Source organism: Stenella coeruleoalba (assembly GCF_951394435.1).
Source record: "Stenella coeruleoalba genome assembly, chromosome: 9".
Lineage (NCBI taxonomy): Eukaryota > Metazoa > Chordata > Mammalia > Artiodactyla > Delphinidae > Stenella > Stenella coeruleoalba.
In genome coordinates, this window is record NC_137155.1 from 2,325,229 (window position 1) to 2,345,503 (window position 20,275).

The window sequence follows — 20,275 nt, forward strand, 5'->3', positions numbered from 1 at the left end:
TTTGTGATGAGTTTTTAGGTACCAATGACATATTCCATGAAAATAAAATTGATGAGATGGACTTCATTAAAAATAAAAACTTATTCTTTGTGATAGATACTTCAGAGAATGAAAGGACAGGTCACTGACTTGGAAAAAAACATTTGCAAATCATACCTTTTGATAAAGCACTGGTGTCCAAAATATACAAAGAAATCTTAAAGCTCAACAATCTGAATCTTGTTGATGTCCCTACAATTACTTGTTTATGCTCCTGATTCCTCTGGGAAGTCCTCGAATCAGGATCAAATTGTGTATAAAATCATACCCTCTGTGCCTCTCCCAGCCTACATGTTAGATTTGAACCGCTCAAAACAATTTTTTGGATAAAAAGCTTGTCTCAAAGATTAACTCTTAAAAAGTAGTGGAAGTTATTACTACATGGCCCCTAGAGTCTGTTGAACCTAGATTGCTCTACAACTAGGAAATACCCAGATACTGACAGGTGTGCCTCAGAGCATGGAATCCTGGGTACACAGGAGAATCTGGAAGTTGCTGCGAAGCGTCTCCAATGCCTGGTCCCATCCCCAGAGAGGCTGGAGCAGGGTCTGGGCATCAGCATTCTTTATAGCTCCCCAGATGACCCCAAAGTGCAGCCAGATGACCTCACGGGGTTAGTGCCACAATCACAGCCTTTCAGCTGCCATCACACCTGACGTCCCAGTCCAGACACCGGCTGATGCCAAGATCACACCAGGCCTGACAGCTCCCAGCCTCCAGTTGTAACAGCAACTGTTTCTTCCCCACTGGAAAAAGCCCATCCGTGCACAAGAAAACTAGCTGCTATTTGGCTAGTTAGATATTTTAATTATATCCTATTTATCTGTATTTTAATTAGTCACTGCTTGCTTGCAATACACCTCTCGCAAATGACGCCTCTTAGCATCTACTGAGGACACCAATCTAGGTGGAAAGTGTGTTTTATTTTTAATTTGGCTCACTCGGATGTCCGTCATGCATCCACCGTGTCAAGGGGCCACCCTATGGTGTCATTTTTAACAGGAAGCAGAAGCAAGGCTTCTCGGCTTCACAGCATCCTGCAGGCTGGGTTCTCTGGTGTTACGCGTTTCTGAGATTCACACAAGTGGAAGGAAAAATAAATGGAGTTTTGCTCCAGCCACCCTCAAGGAGAGGCGGGCTGACCTGAGCACCACCTGGCGTGTGACCACCGCGGCAGCCTGGAAAGTGGCCCTGTCACCGCGGGCCCACCCCCTGCAGGGCCCAGACACCCCCGTGGAGCCACACAAACTTACGAAGAATGGAATCAGGCCCTCGGCCTTGTCTCTCTCCAGGGCCTCCTGCAGGGCAGAAGCTCGCATGGCAAACTTGCCATCGGAAGGGATCGCTTTTAATTTCACTCCACCAATCAAGCCGGCTCTTTCCACGGAGGAGTGTGCCTGCAAGAGAGCGCAGGGGTAGAGTCTGCAGCAGCTCACAGCCCTCCTGCCCCCCACCTTCCGGCCTGGAGCTGTTTCAGGTCCTGAGGAATCTGCTTCCCAGTTTAATGATTCAGACGCTTAGAGCGAGAAGTGCTCGGCAGTACTGGGGGTGTTTTCATCCATTGGTTTGAATTCTAGTGAAGCAGGGAATGCCCATTTGAAAGCCTAGTTGGGATAATGACACGTGATGGTGTGTCCTTAATAAGGGCACTCAGTAAGCTCCGGTTCCTACTCTTTCCCTCCGAGGCTCTAAAATCGTCTGTGAAACGTAAGACAATTCTCGGAAGTAGCTCTCCTCGCGGTTTGTGTGTCCTCTCTAACCTCAGGTGAGGAGTGAGGTGATCAGGTTATTAATTTACAACCAGCACCTTGACCCCGTGCTCCCGGGGGCTAAGGCTCTCCTGAAGTGTAGATTCCATTCGGGAGGCGGTGACAGGCGGGGACTGTCTCAGAGGCCACATCCTTGCTTTTGCTCCGTCACTGCCCATTCTGCTTCCCTAACTCCTACAGGACTCCCCAGAAAGCACCACTGAATAAACAGTGAACCCCTAAAGGCTCGCATAAGGTCCCGCTCCTGGGGAACCTGCCTGAGAGCTGAGGAAGAATTGCGTCCTAGAGCCCATGGCCGTCCGGTGGATGTAAGGAACCCACCTGACTGCCATCACCTAGGATGGTACTAGCCGTGCACCATCCTTGGGAGAATCTAGAAGCATCACAAATCACTTCTGTAGGGCGAAATTCTCTCATGGAAACCCTATTGGGAAAGGCTACACCCTAACGTTCATAGCAACTTATCTCAGCCTAGATTCACTGAACACCTACACATGCATTTTCTTCAAGTCTCCTCGTGTCTTTCTGGAAAACCAGGGAGATAGAAATAGAAGTGAATAGTTTTCTTGATGTGCAGGGAGCTCTAGCGCCTAGAGTTAGGATACACACAGAGACAGTACTCCTGATTAAGCATCAAAATATAGGTGCTGTGTTGATTTCAGACTACACGTACTTATTAACTAGAACAAAGTTGTCACAGTTGAAATGCCTGGCTTAAGAAATTCCTTACAAATATTATGTCAGCAGAGCTAAATCAGCTATTCCTTGTGGAACCAAATCCTTCAGTGGTACCACTTTTCAGTGCCCCCTTGCTACACTTTCACTCATGGAGCTACTGCTCAATGCTCTTGCCTCCTGTTCCTTCTCACACGATTCAGTTTTGTTTCTGTTTTTAACCGTTTTGAAGCGGGCTGGTCACTGGAATTGACCACATGCTAGATGCCCCTATTTGCAGAGTTCTTGAAACCTTACAAAGCACCGCTGTGTCCTTCATCTTAGTTTAGCCACCAGCTGGTAGAGCAGCATTATCAGGGGACAGGCGTTTTGGGCCCTGTTTGATAGTTAAAAATAATGGCTCAGAGAATTGGCGTGATGAGCCTGAGGTCACAGAATTTGAAACAGCAGAGCTGGGATGCGAGCCCAGGTCTCTGAGCCCACGTCCCACATGAGTCTCCACAGCCCCGCTCTGAAGGCACCAGATGACCTCAACACGAGCAGGTGCAAGTGGGGTCACGGTGACCTCATGGTCCATTTATTTTCTTTTCAACTTGATCTACTAAGTTCCCACCTGCAGCCCACACCTTGTCTTCAGCATAGGTCTCCCTGGGGAGCTGTTCCTGGATTGGAAATGATGCTGCACAGCTTGGTTGGGTTTTGACTCGCTACCACACCAATCATTCTGCCTTGTGAGGCCCCATGGGGCTCCGGGCAGCCACACCCACCTGGTCAGATGCGTAGGCCACCAGCTTCTCCATGATGGTGGCCTGTGTCAGCCCCGGGGAGGCAGCCTGCAGGCGTCGTGTCACTTTGGTCCGAGCGGCCAGCAGGGCCACCAGGGTGGCTTCACTGGCACTTCCCTAAATCAAAGAAAAGGTCGAAATGGGCTTCCAAGTACAGCCAGGGAATCATCTTAAACTTGGGAGACGCAATTTGGGGTCCCCATATTTTCTTAAAAGATGCATCTCAAATTGCCAAGTTCACTCTCCTTTCAGCGGGAAAAGGCTGCACACCTGTGACTGCCACTGCAGCTCTTATTATCGATTCAACGTTGCTCTGTCTGTTTTTCATAAGATAACCTCCCACATGTCTGAGCACTCAGCGCGTACCAGGCATCACCGGGCCCACTTCACAGGCACTTTCCCACGGACGCCTCCTGGTCTACCCAGGAGGTGCTGGCCCATTTCCCGGGGAAGAGGAGAAGATGGGGCCCAGGGCACAGCTCTCAACCCAGCTCTGTGTGCACAGCAACGTGGACAGATAAATCTGTATGTTTCTATAAATGGGATTCCTCTTCTTTGAGACTCAAAAATTGCCTTGCAGGATTTTCCTCAGTCACTGATGGTACAGGTTGAAGTGTGTCCCCCAAAATTTCATACGTTGAAGCCCTAACTCCTAGTACCTCAGGACATGACCATATTTGGAGACAAGACCTGTAAAGGGGTCACTAAGTTAGAGGGTCCCTGATCCAGCCTGGCTGATGTCCTTGTAAGAAGAGGAGCTGAGGATGTGCACACACACACACACACACACGCACGCACGCACACACACGCACGCACGCACGCAGGAGAGGCCACATGAGGACACAGGGTGGAGATGCCCGCCTGCCAGCCAAGGGCAGAGGCCTCTGGGAAATCAGCCCTGTTGCCACCTCGACCTCAGACGTCCAGCCTCCGGACTGTGAGACAATCAATGTCTGTTGTTTAAGCTGCCCCGTCTGTGGTTGTTTGTTGTGGTAGCCTTAGCAAGCTAACACAACGAATGTCGACAACTTATTTTGGCGAAGTAGTCAAGAAGGATGCAAAATTCACTCTTCTGAGGGTGGGGGGAGGTGAAAGAGAATATGGATTCAACACCCATCGTGTTAGCCCAGCTAATTTGCAAAATAATCCCACTTCTAAAGTTTATCACCTTAGGGTGGGAAACTAAGCTCAGAGAGGGTAACTTGCCCCAGATCAGCAGCTGGGGAGCGGCATGGCTAGGAGCGAGCCCACATCTGCCTGGTGGGAACCTCCCCACATTTATAATCAACTTTCCTGTTCCCCCTGCTCTTGATCACGGAATCTTAGTAAATCCTGGAAGAAACCAGGAGCTGAACAGTATTACCATTAGAAAGAAAAAATTTAAAAGGTAGAGTTTTGTTGACTATGAGAAGGTTTATAAGATTTTAGGGGAGGGGGGCGGAGACAAGATGGTGGTGTGGGAAGACGCAGAGTTCACGTCTCCCCACAACTAGGGTGGCTGCTGGATGCTGGTGGGGGACCCCGACGCCCATGGAGATGGGCAGAACCCCCAAGGGAACCAGTAGCACGTGGGGGGACTGAGGGGGGAGGAGAAGTGGAGGCTGGACAGGACCAGTGCCCCTGAGGGGTGGCTGAGGGGGGGACGGGTTCCCATGCCCAGAGGGACCCTTGCGGGGGCTCAGGTCAGGGGGGAGTGCACCCAACTTTTTCCCTGCCCAATCGGTCGGGGAAGTCTGCCTGGCTCTCGGACCAGGTCCTACGCCCTCAGAGGTCCCCTCCGGGCTGGGTTGGTCCTGGGGACGTAGGAGGGAGGCCAGAGAGAACAGGAGAGGCAGGCGGGAGGGGCCCACCAGGAGAGGAGCGGAGGGCGTTCGCCCCGCCCACTCGGACTCAGGGAGCCTGCTGAGCTCCCAGGCTGCTGCCCCGCCCTCCAAAGCCCCCTCCAGGCCATGTGGGTCCTGGAGGCATAGGAGGGAGGCCAGGAAGATCAGGAGAGGCAGGTGGGAGGGGCCCTCCAGGACCGGAGGAGCAGAAGAGGAGTGGAGGGTGATTGCCACGTCCACTCGAACCCAGGAAGCCTGCTGGGCTCCCAGGTGGGGTCCCCCGCCCTCTGAGGACAGAGGCTGGAGGCACGTCTGAGCCCCTTCTGTTCCGTTGAGCCTAAGCCCCCATCCCCCCGGCCTTTTCCAGCCCTGTGGGTCCTAAGCATAGGCCCCGCCTACTGCCCAAACCTCGCCCTTGCTTTGGCCCCGCCCTCCACAGCCAAGGCCTTTTCCACCTTTTATTCTCCTCTTTTTTACTATTGTGCTTCTGTTTTAGTTTCAGTTGTTTCATCTATATTTTTAATTTTTTCTAACATACCTGTTAGTTTCCTAGTCTAATTTTATTTTTTACTTTGTTATCGTTCTCCTCTCTCTCTCTTTTTTTTTTTTGGCCACCCTTACACAGCTTGTGGGACCTTGGTTCACAAGCCAGGGGTCGGGCTGAAGCTCCTGCGGTGGGAGCTCCGAGTCCAAGCCACTGGACTAAAAGGGAACGTCAGACCCCAGGAAATATTCATCAGAGTGAGGTCTCCAGGAGGTCCTCCTCTCAGCACTAAGACACAGCTCCACGCAACAGCCTACAAACTTCAGTGTTGGAAGCCTCAGGCCAAACAACCAGTAAGACAGGAACACATCCCCACTCATAAAAAAAAAGGAAAAAAAAATGAGACAGCAAAAAAATATGTCACAGATGAAGGAGCAAGGTAAAAACCTACAAGACCAAAAAAATGAAGAGGAAATAGGCAATCCACCTGAAAAAGAATTCAGAGTAATGATAGTAAAGATGACCCATGGGCTTCCCTGGTGGCGCAGTGGTTGAGAGTCCGCCTGCCGATGCAGGGGACACGGGTTCGTGCCCCGGTCCAGGAGGATCCCACATGCCGCGAAGCGGCTGGGCCCGTGAGCCGTGGTCGCTGGGCCTGCGTGTCCGGCGCCTGTGCTCCACAGTGGGAGAGGCCACAGCAGTGAGAGGCCCGCGTACCGCAAATAAATAAATTAAGAATTTTAAGAAAAGTAAAGAAAATGTTATTTAATATATATATACATATATTAATATATATTTTTCAGCCTTAACAAAAAAAGGGGAAACCTTGTCATGGATAAACCTGGAACATGGATAAACCTAGAGGGCATTGTGCTAAGTGAATTAAGCTAGACAGAGCAAAACAAATACCACATGGTATCACATATATGTGGAATTAAAAAATATTAAAAAAAAATATTAACAGGGATAGTTATAGCTGAAAGGGTCATTACACACTTCTAAAGGAAGTTTCACTAAATGTAGTCAGCATTCAGGAGATGTGTTGACAAGAAGAATTGAAAATAAAACTCGAAACAAACAAACAAAAAATTGCCCAGTGAAATAATCGTCAGCCCAGCATCCATAAGTGTCATGGCTTGGAGACCGGGACAGGAGAACGAGCCGGTCTCCAGGCCTCTGTGGGAAGCAGATCTGGGCCGAGGTAGGGGCAGGGGCAGTCTTGCTCGGAGGACAGTAATGATACCTTTGCTTTCCTGCCTCAGACAAAGGTTGCCATGGCAAAGCCGCTAGGAGGCAGAAAGAAACACGGTGAGCGCGGCCGCTCGGCTGTGAATGCTGGGAGCAGAAATGTCCTTTCATCTTCTGGGTTTTCAAGTGTCACCCCATACACGGCGGGAAATGGGCTTTTCTTCCAAGAGAGCTTTCAAACCCAATTAAGAGACCATTTTCATGGCCCCGTTTGTCCAGATCAAAGGATGATTTGCCGTTTGATGCAGACGCCCGTCACGGTGCCGACGCCCAGCAGCTGTGATTACGCCTCTGAGGGGCTCCCCCCGCATCCCCGCATCCGGGCCCCCCGTCTGTCAGCAGGCTCAGGCGCTCCAGGACCTCGCAAATTACAGACAATCAGCCTTGTCAGCGGGAAGGGCGGGATTCCTGCCTCATACTGGGTGGGTGGGCTCCAAGGGGGACTCAATTGAATCCTGGGCTGAGTGATGTCAGAATTATTCCTATAACCAAATGCCGGGGCTTCTGCTGTTTCTGGAAAACGGGATTGTCTTTCAAAGAAGAGATAATTTAAAGATGGAGCCCATGGCAGCATGCCCACCTCTGCACACTCACCCAAGCAAAGGGTCAGGGACAGGCTGGTGGAACACTCGTGGGTCCAGCTCACAGGTGCCCCAGCCTTGCCTCTAAATAGCTCCTGCCCTTGGGTCCCATGCGTGACGTTCCTGGGCCTCGGTTTCCTCATCTATGAAAAAGGTTGTTGATAATCCAATCAAGCCTGATAAATATTTGGAGGTTGAAAAATGAGCACATTAAACACAAGAAATAAAACTAAAACACAGGCTAGCTCAGAGTGGGTGTGCAATACCAAGTGGCTATTATTATAATACACACGCCTTGATTGACAGGGTAGTTGTTAAGAGTTTTGAGAAGTATCAACCTAGAGGAATCAGCTTGGGCTGCTGAAAAGAATTGAATGTGAAATTATTTTAGTTATAATCTCCAGTGACCCAGAAGAACTTTTTTGTTTGGTTTTGATTTTTGGTGGAGCATGTGTGGTGAATATGGACTCAACCAGGGGAGCCCCAGCAGAAAGCTGAGGATCTTCTTAGGAGATTGTTAACCTTCATCCTAAAGGGTGTCCTTTGAAATATGATTTACAAGAGTGAAAGATGTGACACAATGTATATACTGCATCTCCTGTTTATATAAATTGTGACACATCATAGCAAATCATGCAATAATAATATTCTCAGAGACTATTTAAACAATGGGAAATGCTCACAATAAAATAGTAAGGAAAACACCACACAGAAAATCTGTATGATGTGTTGCATTATCCCAGTTTTGTTTATATTATGTACACATATATGTACACACACACACACAAACACATCGGTATTAAAATGACACTAAATGTTTCCGCATCTCTTCCCTTTTTCTAATGGATGTCTAGTTTTCATAACTAGAAAGGGGATGATACTCTTAAGTGGAATAACGGAACCAAAATTGACATCGAAGGCAATCAATTGGCAGTGTGGAAAATGGAGACGATGATGTAGAAAAAACCGTGGGAAAGTCCCCAAAAAACACATAAGAGAAAATGACAAAAAAAAAAGAAAATGACAAAAGAAAGTTAGAAATTATGGAAGAGGTACCCAATTCGTGGGAAATGGAAGCGCCTGAAAAACAGAGTGAAGTGGCCCAGAGGCAACGACTAAAATGTCCCCAGGTGAGGGAAGAGCTGAGTCTCGGATTAATAGGGCTTCCCAGATGCTGGGGGTTGGGGTCAAGATGAACAGCACAGATGGAAAAAGTAGATCTTGGCAAAATGTGTGGAATTACAAAGAAAAAGTAAGTTTACTGCAAGGGTCCAGGTCGTCATGAACTATGAGATCACCCCCAGGCCCGGAACTGAGTCGAATAGAATTCAACACCAAGAACCCCATCGCAGCCCCTCTCTTGCTCTTACTAGGGCCACTTTCTGTTCTGCCCACAGCCGGGCTCTGCTCTCCATTGGCAGTGGAGCCCCAGAACATCAGGACCCATGTGCTGGGGACTGGAACACCTCCCCACTGTAAGGTGAGATGCAGCTGGCTGATCGGGGGCGGGTGGGGGGTGGTGGAAGGGGGCCACGTACAGCAGTCCCCTCCCTAAAGCTGGAAGCAGCTGAGAACTCAAATCTTTGTGTGTGGTTTTTCCAAGGTTGCCCAGGCTGCGTCACCTCTGACCAGCAGAAAACTGTCCAGGGTGGCTGAAAGGTTTGCAGTTGTGAGAAAAATCATCGTTGCCGCTACGTCTAAGTCCCGTTCACAGCATCGCAGGGAAACTTTGCTTACCCATGGCTGATGCTTCATTCTCATCAGCCCCACTCAGAATCGCTGATGTAGGAGGGAAAGTGCTGTGACCAAAGAGGTGAGGTAGGAGGGGACAGAGAGAGTGGGGCTGATTCATATGAGGTGACACAGCAGTTATCCTCTTACCAGTCCTACTGATAAACGGGTCGGTGACGCTCTCAAGCGTAATCATTACGCAAGAGCATCTGTGCCTGATCTTCCCAGCACCACCTGGAGCCATGATGTGATCTATCTCCACGCTGGCAGAAACCACCGGGCCCCAGTCGATCTGACAGAGGGAGAATTCTTCTCCGGCTTCAGCGAGGACCATGCAGCAGGCCCATTTGCCCTGTTTTTCCTAGAGAATCTGCCAACATCATCATCATAAACATCTTCGAAACCATCCTAATCCTGGGAGCATTCCATAATCCCTACATGCCAGAATGACACACAGCCACCTTCATCATCAAAACCCTCCTCCTGACCGTCGCTTTTGTGAATCCGAGCATGCTAGCCAGGACTCCAACTGAACCAACCTATATCATATCCCTTATGAAGAGCCTGTCTACCACTAACACCTGCCCTGTGCTGACGTGTCTCACTACCTACCCATCATCACCTCAGGCATCCCACCATAAACATAAGAAATCTGACAAAAGATTTACTTTGAGAGAGTAAATAGGCCGTGGGTCACAGAGAACTCAGCCATGGGTCACAGCCCAAGGCTTATTTATCCAAGTGCATGTCAGCATCTCTGCATCAGAATCACCTGACATGCAGGTTAGAATGCTAATTCCTGGGCCCGCCTAAGACTTGTTGAATCTGAATCTGCGAGGGTAGAGGAAGACTCCCTCCCTGACCCTAAGCCGTACTGCCTGTGTTTGGGAGAATAAGGCCTCCCAAAGATGTCACGCTTTCATCCTGGAAGCTGTGATTCTCTACCTGACAAGGAAGAGGGACCTTGCCAATGTGATTAATTTAAGCACCTTGACAGGAGGGGAGGGGGGATTATTTTAGATCATCTGCATGGACCTGATCTAATCTCATGCATCCTGCAACATGAAGAACCTTTCTCATCTGTGGTCAGAGGGAGAGGTGGACATGAAAGAAGGGTCAGAGAGATGCAACACAGCCACCTTGAAGACGGAGGAGGCGCCATGGTCCAGGAATGCGGGAAACTTCTAGAAACTAGAAAAGACAAGGACAGAACCTCCAAGCTGTCAACCCTGATTGTAGCCCAGTAAGATCCACCTCAGACTCCCGACCTACAGAACTGTAAGATAATAGGTTTGTCAGAAAACAAACACATGGGAGTTTAAAAACCCTGGTCGGCTGAGCAGCCTCGGGCCTGGAGGCTGGGGCTCGCATCCTGTCACATTTGGCCACGCCGGCAGGTGACCTCACACTGAGGCATGCGGGCCTCAGTTCTCATCGTTGAGCGGACAGAATCACAACTGCCATGACAGATTCTTAGAGAGAAGACGGTGTCTGAAAAAGGAAATTCCCTCTTCTGCAAAGTAAAGGTCGCTTTCCCTGGGAGGGCGGTGGGTTTAGGGGCATCCCTCTTCCCTACCAGAAAAGAAGAAAGCCAAGAACTCCAAGTTTTCTTAGTGGCATTTGTGCCGCAGGTGTTCCACTGTGACTGTCATTGTGCGTGTCCTGTCCCCTGATGGGCCCTCTGGCACGTAGTTGTGCTCAAAGGTACATGTCAGGTGAAGAATGAATTAAATCAGCGCATAGAAAAGGCAGCATCTTTAGGTGAACGGTGGGTTCCCATAGGTGCAGCCGTTTCTAGTGGCCTCTGCCACTGAGGATGGCCCTGAGTGGCGGTCACACGGGTGTAGGCTCAAACCCTGGCTCTAGAACTTACCAGCTGGGAACCAATGGGCAAGTTCCCTGACTGCTCTGAGCCTCAGTTTCCTCACCTGTAAAATGGGAATCTTCAAATGGCCCCTAATCATAGCGTTGTGAGAACTGAGTCCACGCCTGGGAAGTGCTCCAGCACATTGGCAGGCAATGGGGAACCACGCAAATCTCCACTGTTGTTTTTTGTTTGTTTGTTTGTTTGTTTTTTTGCGGTACGCGGGCCTCTCACTGCTGCGGCCTCTCCCGTTGCGGAGCACAGGCTCCGGACGCGCAGGCTCAGCGGCCATGGCTCACGGGCCCAGCCGCTCCGCGGCATGTGGGATCCTCCCGGACCGGGGCACGAACCCGTGTCCCCTGCATCGGCAGGCGGGCTCTCAACCACTGCGCCACCAGGGAAGCCCTCCACTGTTGTTTTTATTGCTATGCACCAGCCAGGCGATAGCCACTACTCTGCCCACCCTAAAGGGGGGCCTGGCTCGGGGATCCAGATCCAGAGCTTTCCTAAGGCTCAGCCCTGCTTATTCTCCAGAAGAAACATGAGGACACAGGACAGCACAGGACACCTGCTGCTGTCCGCCTTCCGGGAGCCCGTGTACCCCAGAGGTGGGACCCCCGCCCTCTGTGCCTTACCTGGATCACTCCACCCCCTTCTCCAGCTTCTCCAGCCAAGAACACCGCAGGCAGCTGCAGCATCTTCCCCAGCCAGTCCATCATCACTGTTTCCAGCTCTGTGCACGCTGGGCTGGCAGCCTGCGGTGGGAGGTGGGGGTGAGCCATAGGCTGGCCGCCCTCAGCTTCCCGCCAGCTTGGTGTCCAGTGGAGTGACAAACAGGGAGCCTTCCTTACTCCCCTCCTTTTGATGGGTCGATTTAGCAAAAAGTTCTCAACATTTTCAAAAGGCCTATCCCTGGGTGGGAACCCCTTTGAAGGTGGGCTCTCCCATCGCAGATTTCCCAGAGAAGCAGTGGCAGAGGCTGGACTCCTGCCCCACAGCAACCCCAAAGCATCACTGAGGATCACTGCGGGGGAACTTGGTGCTGAGAGCGGCACATGTGACCTTCTGCTCCGCCCCCCGACCCCGGCACCTGGAGGCATGGAAGGAGCCACCATCCCCGGGGCCCAGGGCGGCCGCTGGAAGTCCAAGGTCACTGCCTGCAGGGGTTTGCCTGTCTCTACATGCCTCACCCGTAGGCACGGGTCCCTGCTGACGTCACCTCTGACTCTGACGTCACCCCACGCTTCTCCAAGAGAAACCTCTAAGGGCTGGGGCCATAGCAAGTGCCCAGGTCTTGCTGAAAATCTTCCATTGAATCCCACCCAGACTAAACTCTCCCAATCCAAGATGCTGTTCAAATGCCCCCAAAAGGTGTCAAACATGCTCTTTGACAGTGACTCGAGGAGAATGCCTGGGCAGGAAGGCAGTGACCGTCACGATGACCTGCTCCCCAGCCGCACTGGGCCCACACAGGGAGCTCATTCAGCCACCTGTTTACAGAAGGAGCCAGAAAGCCTCCCTGGTGGACCCTGGTCTACAGTCACAGTGGGAGGAGTGAGATGGGCTGAGCAGAGGAGGTGCAGCCCCGGGAGCCCCCCCAGGCCCCTAATCCTGCCTTCCGCGCTCGGGGTTGGGGGGGGCGGCTTGGCCCCAGACTCTGCCGGAGGGTGGACGGACCTCCCGTCCGTGTGGGTCTCACTGTGGTGGTTCGAGTGCTCTCCAGCTCCCCATGCACTGCTGGCCAGCCCCACACGGAGGGTCCCACTCCATCCCGGCCGAGCCCGGCTCCAGGCATGGGGACCTTCCTCACTGTGCAGAACCCGGGGCTCAGCCAGCACACCTTAGAGACAGCAAGGAAGCCCTCCAAGGCCCCAGACCATCAGACTGTCCTTGGGAAGGACAGACATAGTTGGAAAGATGCTATCATCCCCTTGGATGGCTCTGGAGTGGCAGAGCTGAGTGGAATCTGCTGCGGTGTCTAATGTAAGGAATGTCCTTGAGGGGAGGGTGTGCTCAGCCCGGACAGAGGAAGGTCCCCGAGGCCACACAGGGCGGCCCCAGGCTGCTCTCCGCCGAGAACTGCAGCGGGACCCGGGGGTGACCCTCCGACCCTGCTCCTTGGGGCGCCGAGGCCCACCCCCCCAGCAACTGCGGACCCCAGGCTAAAGAGGAGCAGTGGGGGGTGGAAGTGGGGAGCTGGGGGCAAGGGGGAGGTGGCAGGGGCAGCAGACAGCTCTGCTCGTGCGTTCAGGAACCCACATCTCCTGCAGGCCTCAGGCAGGAGTCGTGAGTCCGCTTAGCTCCAAGGCACAAGCAAGTAGGCAGGCACTCTGGACCCAAAGGGCCAAGAGCAGACGCTGGCCTGGGGAGAAGTCCCAGCGTGCGGGCAGCCCTGGGGTCCTGGGCGCAGTCAGCAAGAAGCCCTCCTTCCGAGCGCTCTGCATTTGGGAAGGCAGGACTCTCTCCCGTTATGCTGGGCTGGGGTCTCTCTCGGGACGGCAGGCGTGGCCGAGAACAGAGGGGATGGGAGGAGGGCAGAAGTGTTTCTCAAACTGCAGATTGGACAGAGATCCCTGTTCTGCCTGGGAGACGTGCTGGGGCTGCAGAGGCTCCAGGGCCGTGGCTGCGGTTTGGATGCAAGCCAGGTACCTCTAAACACACCGCTGTGCAGAACCGGCTATTGCATGTGGACCTGACTCCCCCTCTCTTTCCCCAAATGCCCTCATGAGGCCCCCCCCCCAGGGCTGAGTCCACCTCCCTCCTGCGGGGACACCGCCACCTGCTCCCCGGCGGAGTCCTGGTAGCATGGCCCCGTGCAGGACCCCCAGGGCGCCCCGACACTCACCCAGGAGAAGCCGATGCAGCCGATAGCCCCACACAGCATGTCCGCGAGCATGGCCGGGTACGAGCTGGCCGTGGGGAAGTAGGCGAAGAAGTACGGGCTGTGCCAGTGGGTCACCTGTACGGGACATGGCGGTCACTCGGGGCCAGGGAGGCCGGCCCCGGGGGCAGGGGACCCAGGGCGCTGGGTTTGCCATGGTCAACCAAGTCTCTCAGAACAACCCTGCTTTAAATCCTGGCCAGGAGCACGTGCCAGTGAGGGGTCTGCCCCTGAGGCCCCATCTCTTCCAGTTACGAGATTGTTTTTCCTGAAAGTACTCCAAAAACTAGTCTATATCAAAAAGAACAAAAGAGGTCTGATTTTTGAGGTTTCTTTAGCCGCCTTACTGCTGCCCCCTCACTCTCCCATACAATCGCTTCCTTGCTAATGGAGCAAAGCTTCCGGGTTCCACAGTCTCCCTGTGCCCCCGTCACGGTCTGTAGTGTGTGTCCCCAAATTCCTGTGTTGAAGCCCTAACCCTGTGCGATGTGCCCGGGGCTGGGGCCTTTGAGAGGTGATGGGTAGGATGAGATGGTGAGGGTGGGCCCCCCTAACCTCACCCCCGCAGGGAGGAGAGGCCAGGATGAGGACCTCCCAGGAGGGGAATCTGCAGGAACCTTGACCTCGGACGCCCAGCCTCAGCCCCGTGAGAAGTGGATGCGCTGTCCAAGACGTTAGCGGTGGTGTTTGCAGCTGCAGAACAGCCAGGACAGCCCGGGGCCTGACATTTAACCACACTCCTGGGAGGGCTTTGATGCTGCGCGGCTTCTCGTGTTTGCACAGACAACCTCCCGGCAGGTGAGAACTGGAATCCTGTGCTCCGCTCAAAGCACAAATGTCACGGGAACTCCAGGGAGGACGAGAGAGGGGAGCTGGGCTTGAGGGACTTATCAGGGAGCTGAGGCTGGAGGCCCAGTACCCCGTGGGCAGGGGCTCTGCACCCTGAGCCCCAGGTCCTGAGATCCCAGGCCCCGGGGTCCTGACTGCAGATGAGAGGGTAAGGCTGAGGGGCTGGCCCTCCTGCCACAGCAGTGAACATGCTTTTAGGCGAGTCCTGGGCAGGGAACATCTCACCACGCAAGCATGAAGCCGCAGTGCAGTTTCTTTTGAACTGGAGCTGTCTGCTCCCTTCCAAGTGACTCTTGTGGACACAACTGTCCTGGATCCTCCCCACTCCTGTCTGCGGCCCCGGCGCACCCCACACCGAGGCACACTGGCCTCAAAGAGGACGCAGCACCACGCAGCCCATATTCTCACGTAAAATAAAGGAAACATTTCTTCCACACGTGTGATCTCCCCTCTGCTGAACACAAAATAGTAAGAGTGTGCTTTATTTGGAGCAATTAACTTACTTGAAACCAGCCTCCAGGGGTTCACTTCCTCAACAGTCATGTGACGACTCTCTCACCTACCAGGGTCTCAGGGTAGGGGTCTAACCTTGTAGGAGAGCAGGACCCCATGGGGCCTTCCCAGGACAGACCCCTCCCCCATGTCCTCTGCTGTGGCTCCTCTCTGAAGTACCCAGATAACAGCATCTGATGCACATATTTCCTGAGTTATTTTACCAATGCTAAAACCCTCACCAAATGGAAAAAATTAACTACCTGATGACCATGACCACATAGCCCCCAGACCTACTGGCGCCTGAGAATTCCCATTACCTCACCATCAACCAATCAGAGAACTGTGCACTAGCTGATGACTTAAACGGGGACTCCCCTCCCTCACCTGGCCTTAAAAATGCTCTGCTGAAACCCATCAGGGAGCTCAGGGTTTTTGAGCATTAGCTGTCCAGGACTCCTTGCTTGGCACCTGCAGTAAACACTGCACTTTCCTTCACCACAACCTGGTGTCAGTAGATTGGCTTTACTGCATGTGGGTGAGCGGACCCAAGTTGGTTCGGTGACAAATTGCAGGGCCGGGGGGAAAGCACAGTCACTGCCTTTGGAGCCCACACAATCTGGGTTGTAATCCTGGCTCTGTCACTTACTAGCTGTGTGACCTTAGGCTGATCACCCAACCTCTCTGGGCTTCAGTTGCCTCAGTTATAAAATAGAAATAAAAAAGTTTCTATCCAAGGAAATGGTTGTGAGGATTAGGTGAAATAATTCATACGAATTGCCTGACGCCCAGTCAGTATCAATATTAAGTTAGCACTAGCCCTCCTGTTTTCCGATCTTGGACACAGGCTTACCCCTGGCATGATGATCTTCTCGACGTCCTTAATGATGTCCTCAAATGTTTCTGGCTCCTGGGGGGCAGCAGTGGGGAGCAGGGGGCGCAGGTAGCCAGGCTCCACGTCGGGGTACACCTGGCGCCCCTCGACGCCCTCCAAGTAGTCAGCCACGTAATCCACCATCTCCTTCCCTCTCCTGCGGAACTCATGTGCATTCATGGTGACCGGGCTTCCTCAGAGGCAAAACCTGCACAAAGAGAAAAGAAACCAGTCTGCAAACATGATGAGGTCTCACTTGGAGCAGGGCAGTTCCAAGCAAGCTGACAGCTGGGGCTGCCTGGGTGGAGACCCAAACACCCTGGAGTCCACCAGACCCCAAGCCAGCAGCACTTTCCTTCCTTGTCTGGATGGGGTGGAAATGACCCTGGATTTGGAGATGGCAGCAAAGAGCCTATTGTGCTATTCGCCAGCTACTCAGCTGAAGACAATGCCATGTCTCGTTTTTTTCTACCTGCATCTGTGAAATGGACCAGGGCACACATGAATGTCTATGGTCCCTCCCAGCTTTAATAACAAGCCTCGGTCCAAGTCCTACCTTGCTCTCTGCTAGCTGTGGGACAGAGACTCTCCGAGCCTCTCTCTTTATCTGAGAAGAGCACATGACAGTGTGTTGATCTCTCCAGAAGCTATGAAGGCAATCGCATGGCCTGAGTACAGCACTCAGACCAGGGCCCGAGCAGCACAACCCCCATCAGTGAGTCTGCTTTCGTTATCTTGACTCCATCACCAGATGGAGCCGCACCCCTGCATACAACCTGCTTTTCAAAACTCGCACTTTCTTGCCTCATCACATAACAATGTACAGATGATCCTGGTGCCCTGTGGTAGTAACATTCTATAAAGTCTCCACAAATTAGCAAACACTGGCCCTTTCCCGGGGAAATGCAAGGTTACATTCCTGTGCGTTTCTGGTCACATTTTTTTTTTTTTTTTTTGCGGTACGCGGGCCTCTCACCGCTGTGGCCTCTCCCGTTGTGGAGCACAGGCTCCGGACGCGCAGGCTCAGCGGCCATGGCTCACGGGCCCAGCCGCTCCGCGGCATGTGGGATCTTCCCAGACCGGGGCACGAACCCATGTCCCCTGCATCGGCAGGCGGGCTCTCAACCACTGCGCCACCAGGGAAGCCCTCTGGTCACATTTTTGTCAATCAATCAATACATAATCTTTTTTATGTGTTTCTTGATAAAGACACTTTATTTAATATGCACTGACTCATGAACTTCGGACTCCTGGCCAACAGCTCTCTGACTCATGAATGAAGCTTATGAGACAAACGTGATTTCTCCCTAAGGCACATCGCAGCCTTCTTGCATGTAGGACCCCTAGAAGGCACTTCAGCACTATATTTGGGGGCCATTTAAAATAGTCAAATAACCAAGAATAACACAAAAATGTGCACTAAATAGGCCCGCTTGTTGAAACAACCAGGCAGAGCATTGCCTTGTTAGATTCTGCTGGGAACAAGTGCGTTTGGGCAACTCAAATGTATCACCCATGAATGATCACGAAAGCACCACGACTACTGATGTGGGGATCATGAATGAATTGTAGCAAAGAGTGACACCTGCATACAGAAAATCTGTGAATGATAAGCATAGACTGTATTTTCAAAACAGGAAACTTGGACAACACACAGAAAAATATTCATCAAGAATTCCACCACTCGGGCTTCCCTGGTGGCGCAGTAGTTGGGGGTCCGCCTGCCAGTGCGGGGGACATGGGTTCGTGCCCCAGTCCGGGAGGATCCCACGTGCTGCGGAGCGGCTGGGCCCATGGGCCGTGGCCGCTGGGCCTGCGCGTCCGGAGCCTGTGCTCCGCAACAGCAGGGGCCACAGCGGTGGGAGGCCCGCGTACTGCAAGGTAAAAAAAAAAAATTCTGGCACACACCCTTCTAGATTGTTTCTTATATTTAGGAGACAATTGTGTGCTGAGCCAGGGACGCATCTCTGAATTCCTCCCATAGCTCAAAACTTCATAAGTCAAGAGTGATTTTCCTATGGGAGTAAGTGCTGGGGGGCGATTCTACCTCCACTGTCATTAGCATAGACCCTGATCTTGATATCATGTTCCCAATACTTCTTCCATGGCTTCCCACTGTCTGTACTACTTTGCTTTGCTTTGCCTTGCTTTGCTTTGTTTTTTGACGCTTTTAATGTTAAACACTCCAAGACAGGTTTTATTCAAGACTATCGCAGTAGGGGAGGGAGACTGTCTCCCGATATCACAAGGGCCAGTGGGGATGTATAGCCGACAGGTAGGGTTAGGAAACAGATGGGACATTACTAAGAGCAGCTTGGCTGGGTGTCCAGGTGGAGGAAGGTGATCTGGACTGTATCCCAAGGGTAGAGGCTTCCTCGACAAACCAACTTCGCATGATTCTCTGTTACAGCTGGGCTCAACTCACTGAAGTGGGGACCTACTCAGGAAGAGGGTTCATTGGAGCCTGACTGGGTTTGACCAAGGAGGAAGTCTTCATCAAAGGGAATCAGCTTGACAGTATGTCTCCTCTCTCAGAATTCTCTCCACTGTTCTTTGTTCAGATGTTCTCCATGAACAGCATGGAAGCCATCCCACGGAAGGTTCCAGGTTTCCTCAAGGTCAGTGACTGGACCAAACCCCCATTTCCATATTATTGTTTGGGGGTAGTGAATGCCCCGGCGACAGGGGCTGGATACAATTCAAAATCATAGCAACAGCAAATGCTAAAATAACAGCATGAGAAAAACCAAAGTGAGTCTTTGAGTTTCCATTGCACCTTTGTGTTTCATAAACTGCAGGCCAAGGAAGCTTATCATTCAAAACGTCACGCCCAGATTTTCCAAAGGCTCTTAATGCAAAGCTATGAAGCTTTATACATATAGCTTCAGGTTTATAATTCCGTGGGTCTGCAGGCTTCGAAATGAATTTTTCATTTGGAATGACTCTGATTATGTCAAACGTCGCACATAGAGTGCAACTGGGTCTTACCTCAAATTGAAGTATTTTTAGTTGACTTGATTCAAATTCAACCAAAATTGCATCAAATGGCAGATCTTTTTGCTAGCTTGTTTTTTTCACAAAGCAATTACGAGTACGTTTCCCACGTTGATAAACACTTTTCTATTGCATGATTTTTCCCGATTGCATGGTGTTTCACAGTGCGAATGTGCTATATTCAGGATGTGCATCACTACTGTTGAACATTTACATCATTTCTGGTTCTCACCTATGTTAGTGGGAAGAGTTGGTGTAGCCCAATGGCCAACCCTTCATGATCAAGAACTGAAAGGCTTTGCACAGCCTGACAGGGATGCCACTGCAGTAAAAACCTCATTTTCCTCAACTGAAAACAAACACCGTAATAAAGTTCTACCTCAAATAATTTTTTTGGTGATAATTAGGTAAGTACGTGGGAACGGCTAAGGAGTAGAGGCACAAAATAAGCATTCAACACATGTTAGTTGTTAGATTTTCTATAAAGCACTGAAATATACAACCTCATACTTTTATTTTTGCACACTTTATTTTGTGTTAAAATTTTCTTTAAAAAGCATTTATCTTATAATTTCTTTAGAACAAATTATTATAGAGATATGTATTTTAGCGTGTTAAGATTATATGGCCAAACTTGTCCCCAGAACATATTTTTACCAAATTACTCTTCCACAGGGAGTGTGAGAGAACCCTAGTTTTATACTAGGGTTCGAGATACATATTAAGATTTGCCAGTCTGGCAGCCATTCATGATTTCATTTTACTTTGATTAATGAAGTTAAATAGTTTTCTCACACTTCTTTGTATTTCTTTTTTTATGAATTGCTTGTTAATTGCCTTCTTTTCTGCTAGGGTGTTAGATGTTTTCTTATTTAACTGCAAGAGCTCTAATATAATAAATACTTGCACCCTAAGTGTGTGATATATTTTGCAGACATTTTCCTTATCTTTATTTGACCTAGTTTTGCTTTTAATTTTATTTCGACCTATAAGAATTTTAATTTTCATGCAGTCACATCTCAGGATCTGTTTCTTTGTGATTTGTTCCTTGTGTATGACTATTTAAAATGCCTTTTAGAGCAAGTATTCGCGCGACCTCTGTTTGCCCTATTAAAGGGTAGCACCTGCACCGCACAGGCTGAAGCCTCAGGGGAGGAGCCGTGCAAAAATTAAGAAAGTTGCTTGG

The 20,275-nt window shown here is 51.2% G+C and overlaps 1 protein-coding gene across 4 annotated transcripts in view; it reads right to left on the reverse strand.

Moving 5' to 3' along the window:
- Positions 1-16,281, reverse strand: part of DDC (dopa decarboxylase) — a gene marked incomplete at its 5' end in the record, with an annotated part of 53,969 nt that extends 37,688 nt beyond the window's left edge. Inside the window, 5 exons of one of the 4 annotated variants that reach the window (XM_079932095.1) lie at positions 1,293-1,436; positions 3,251-3,385; positions 11,635-11,754; positions 13,845-13,958; positions 16,075-16,281. In XM_079932095.1, the coding sequence (XP_079788221.1) occupies positions 1,293-1,436; positions 3,251-3,385; positions 11,635-11,754; positions 13,845-13,958; positions 16,075-16,275 (714 nt within the window). The remainder of the gene's footprint in view (positions 1-1,292; positions 1,437-3,250; positions 3,386-11,634; positions 11,755-13,844; positions 13,959-16,074) is intronic. The other 3 variants (XM_079932092.1, XM_079932093.1, XM_079932094.1) reach the window with 3 other exon arrangements.
- Between the last annotated feature and the right edge of the window lie 3,994 nt (positions 16,282-20,275).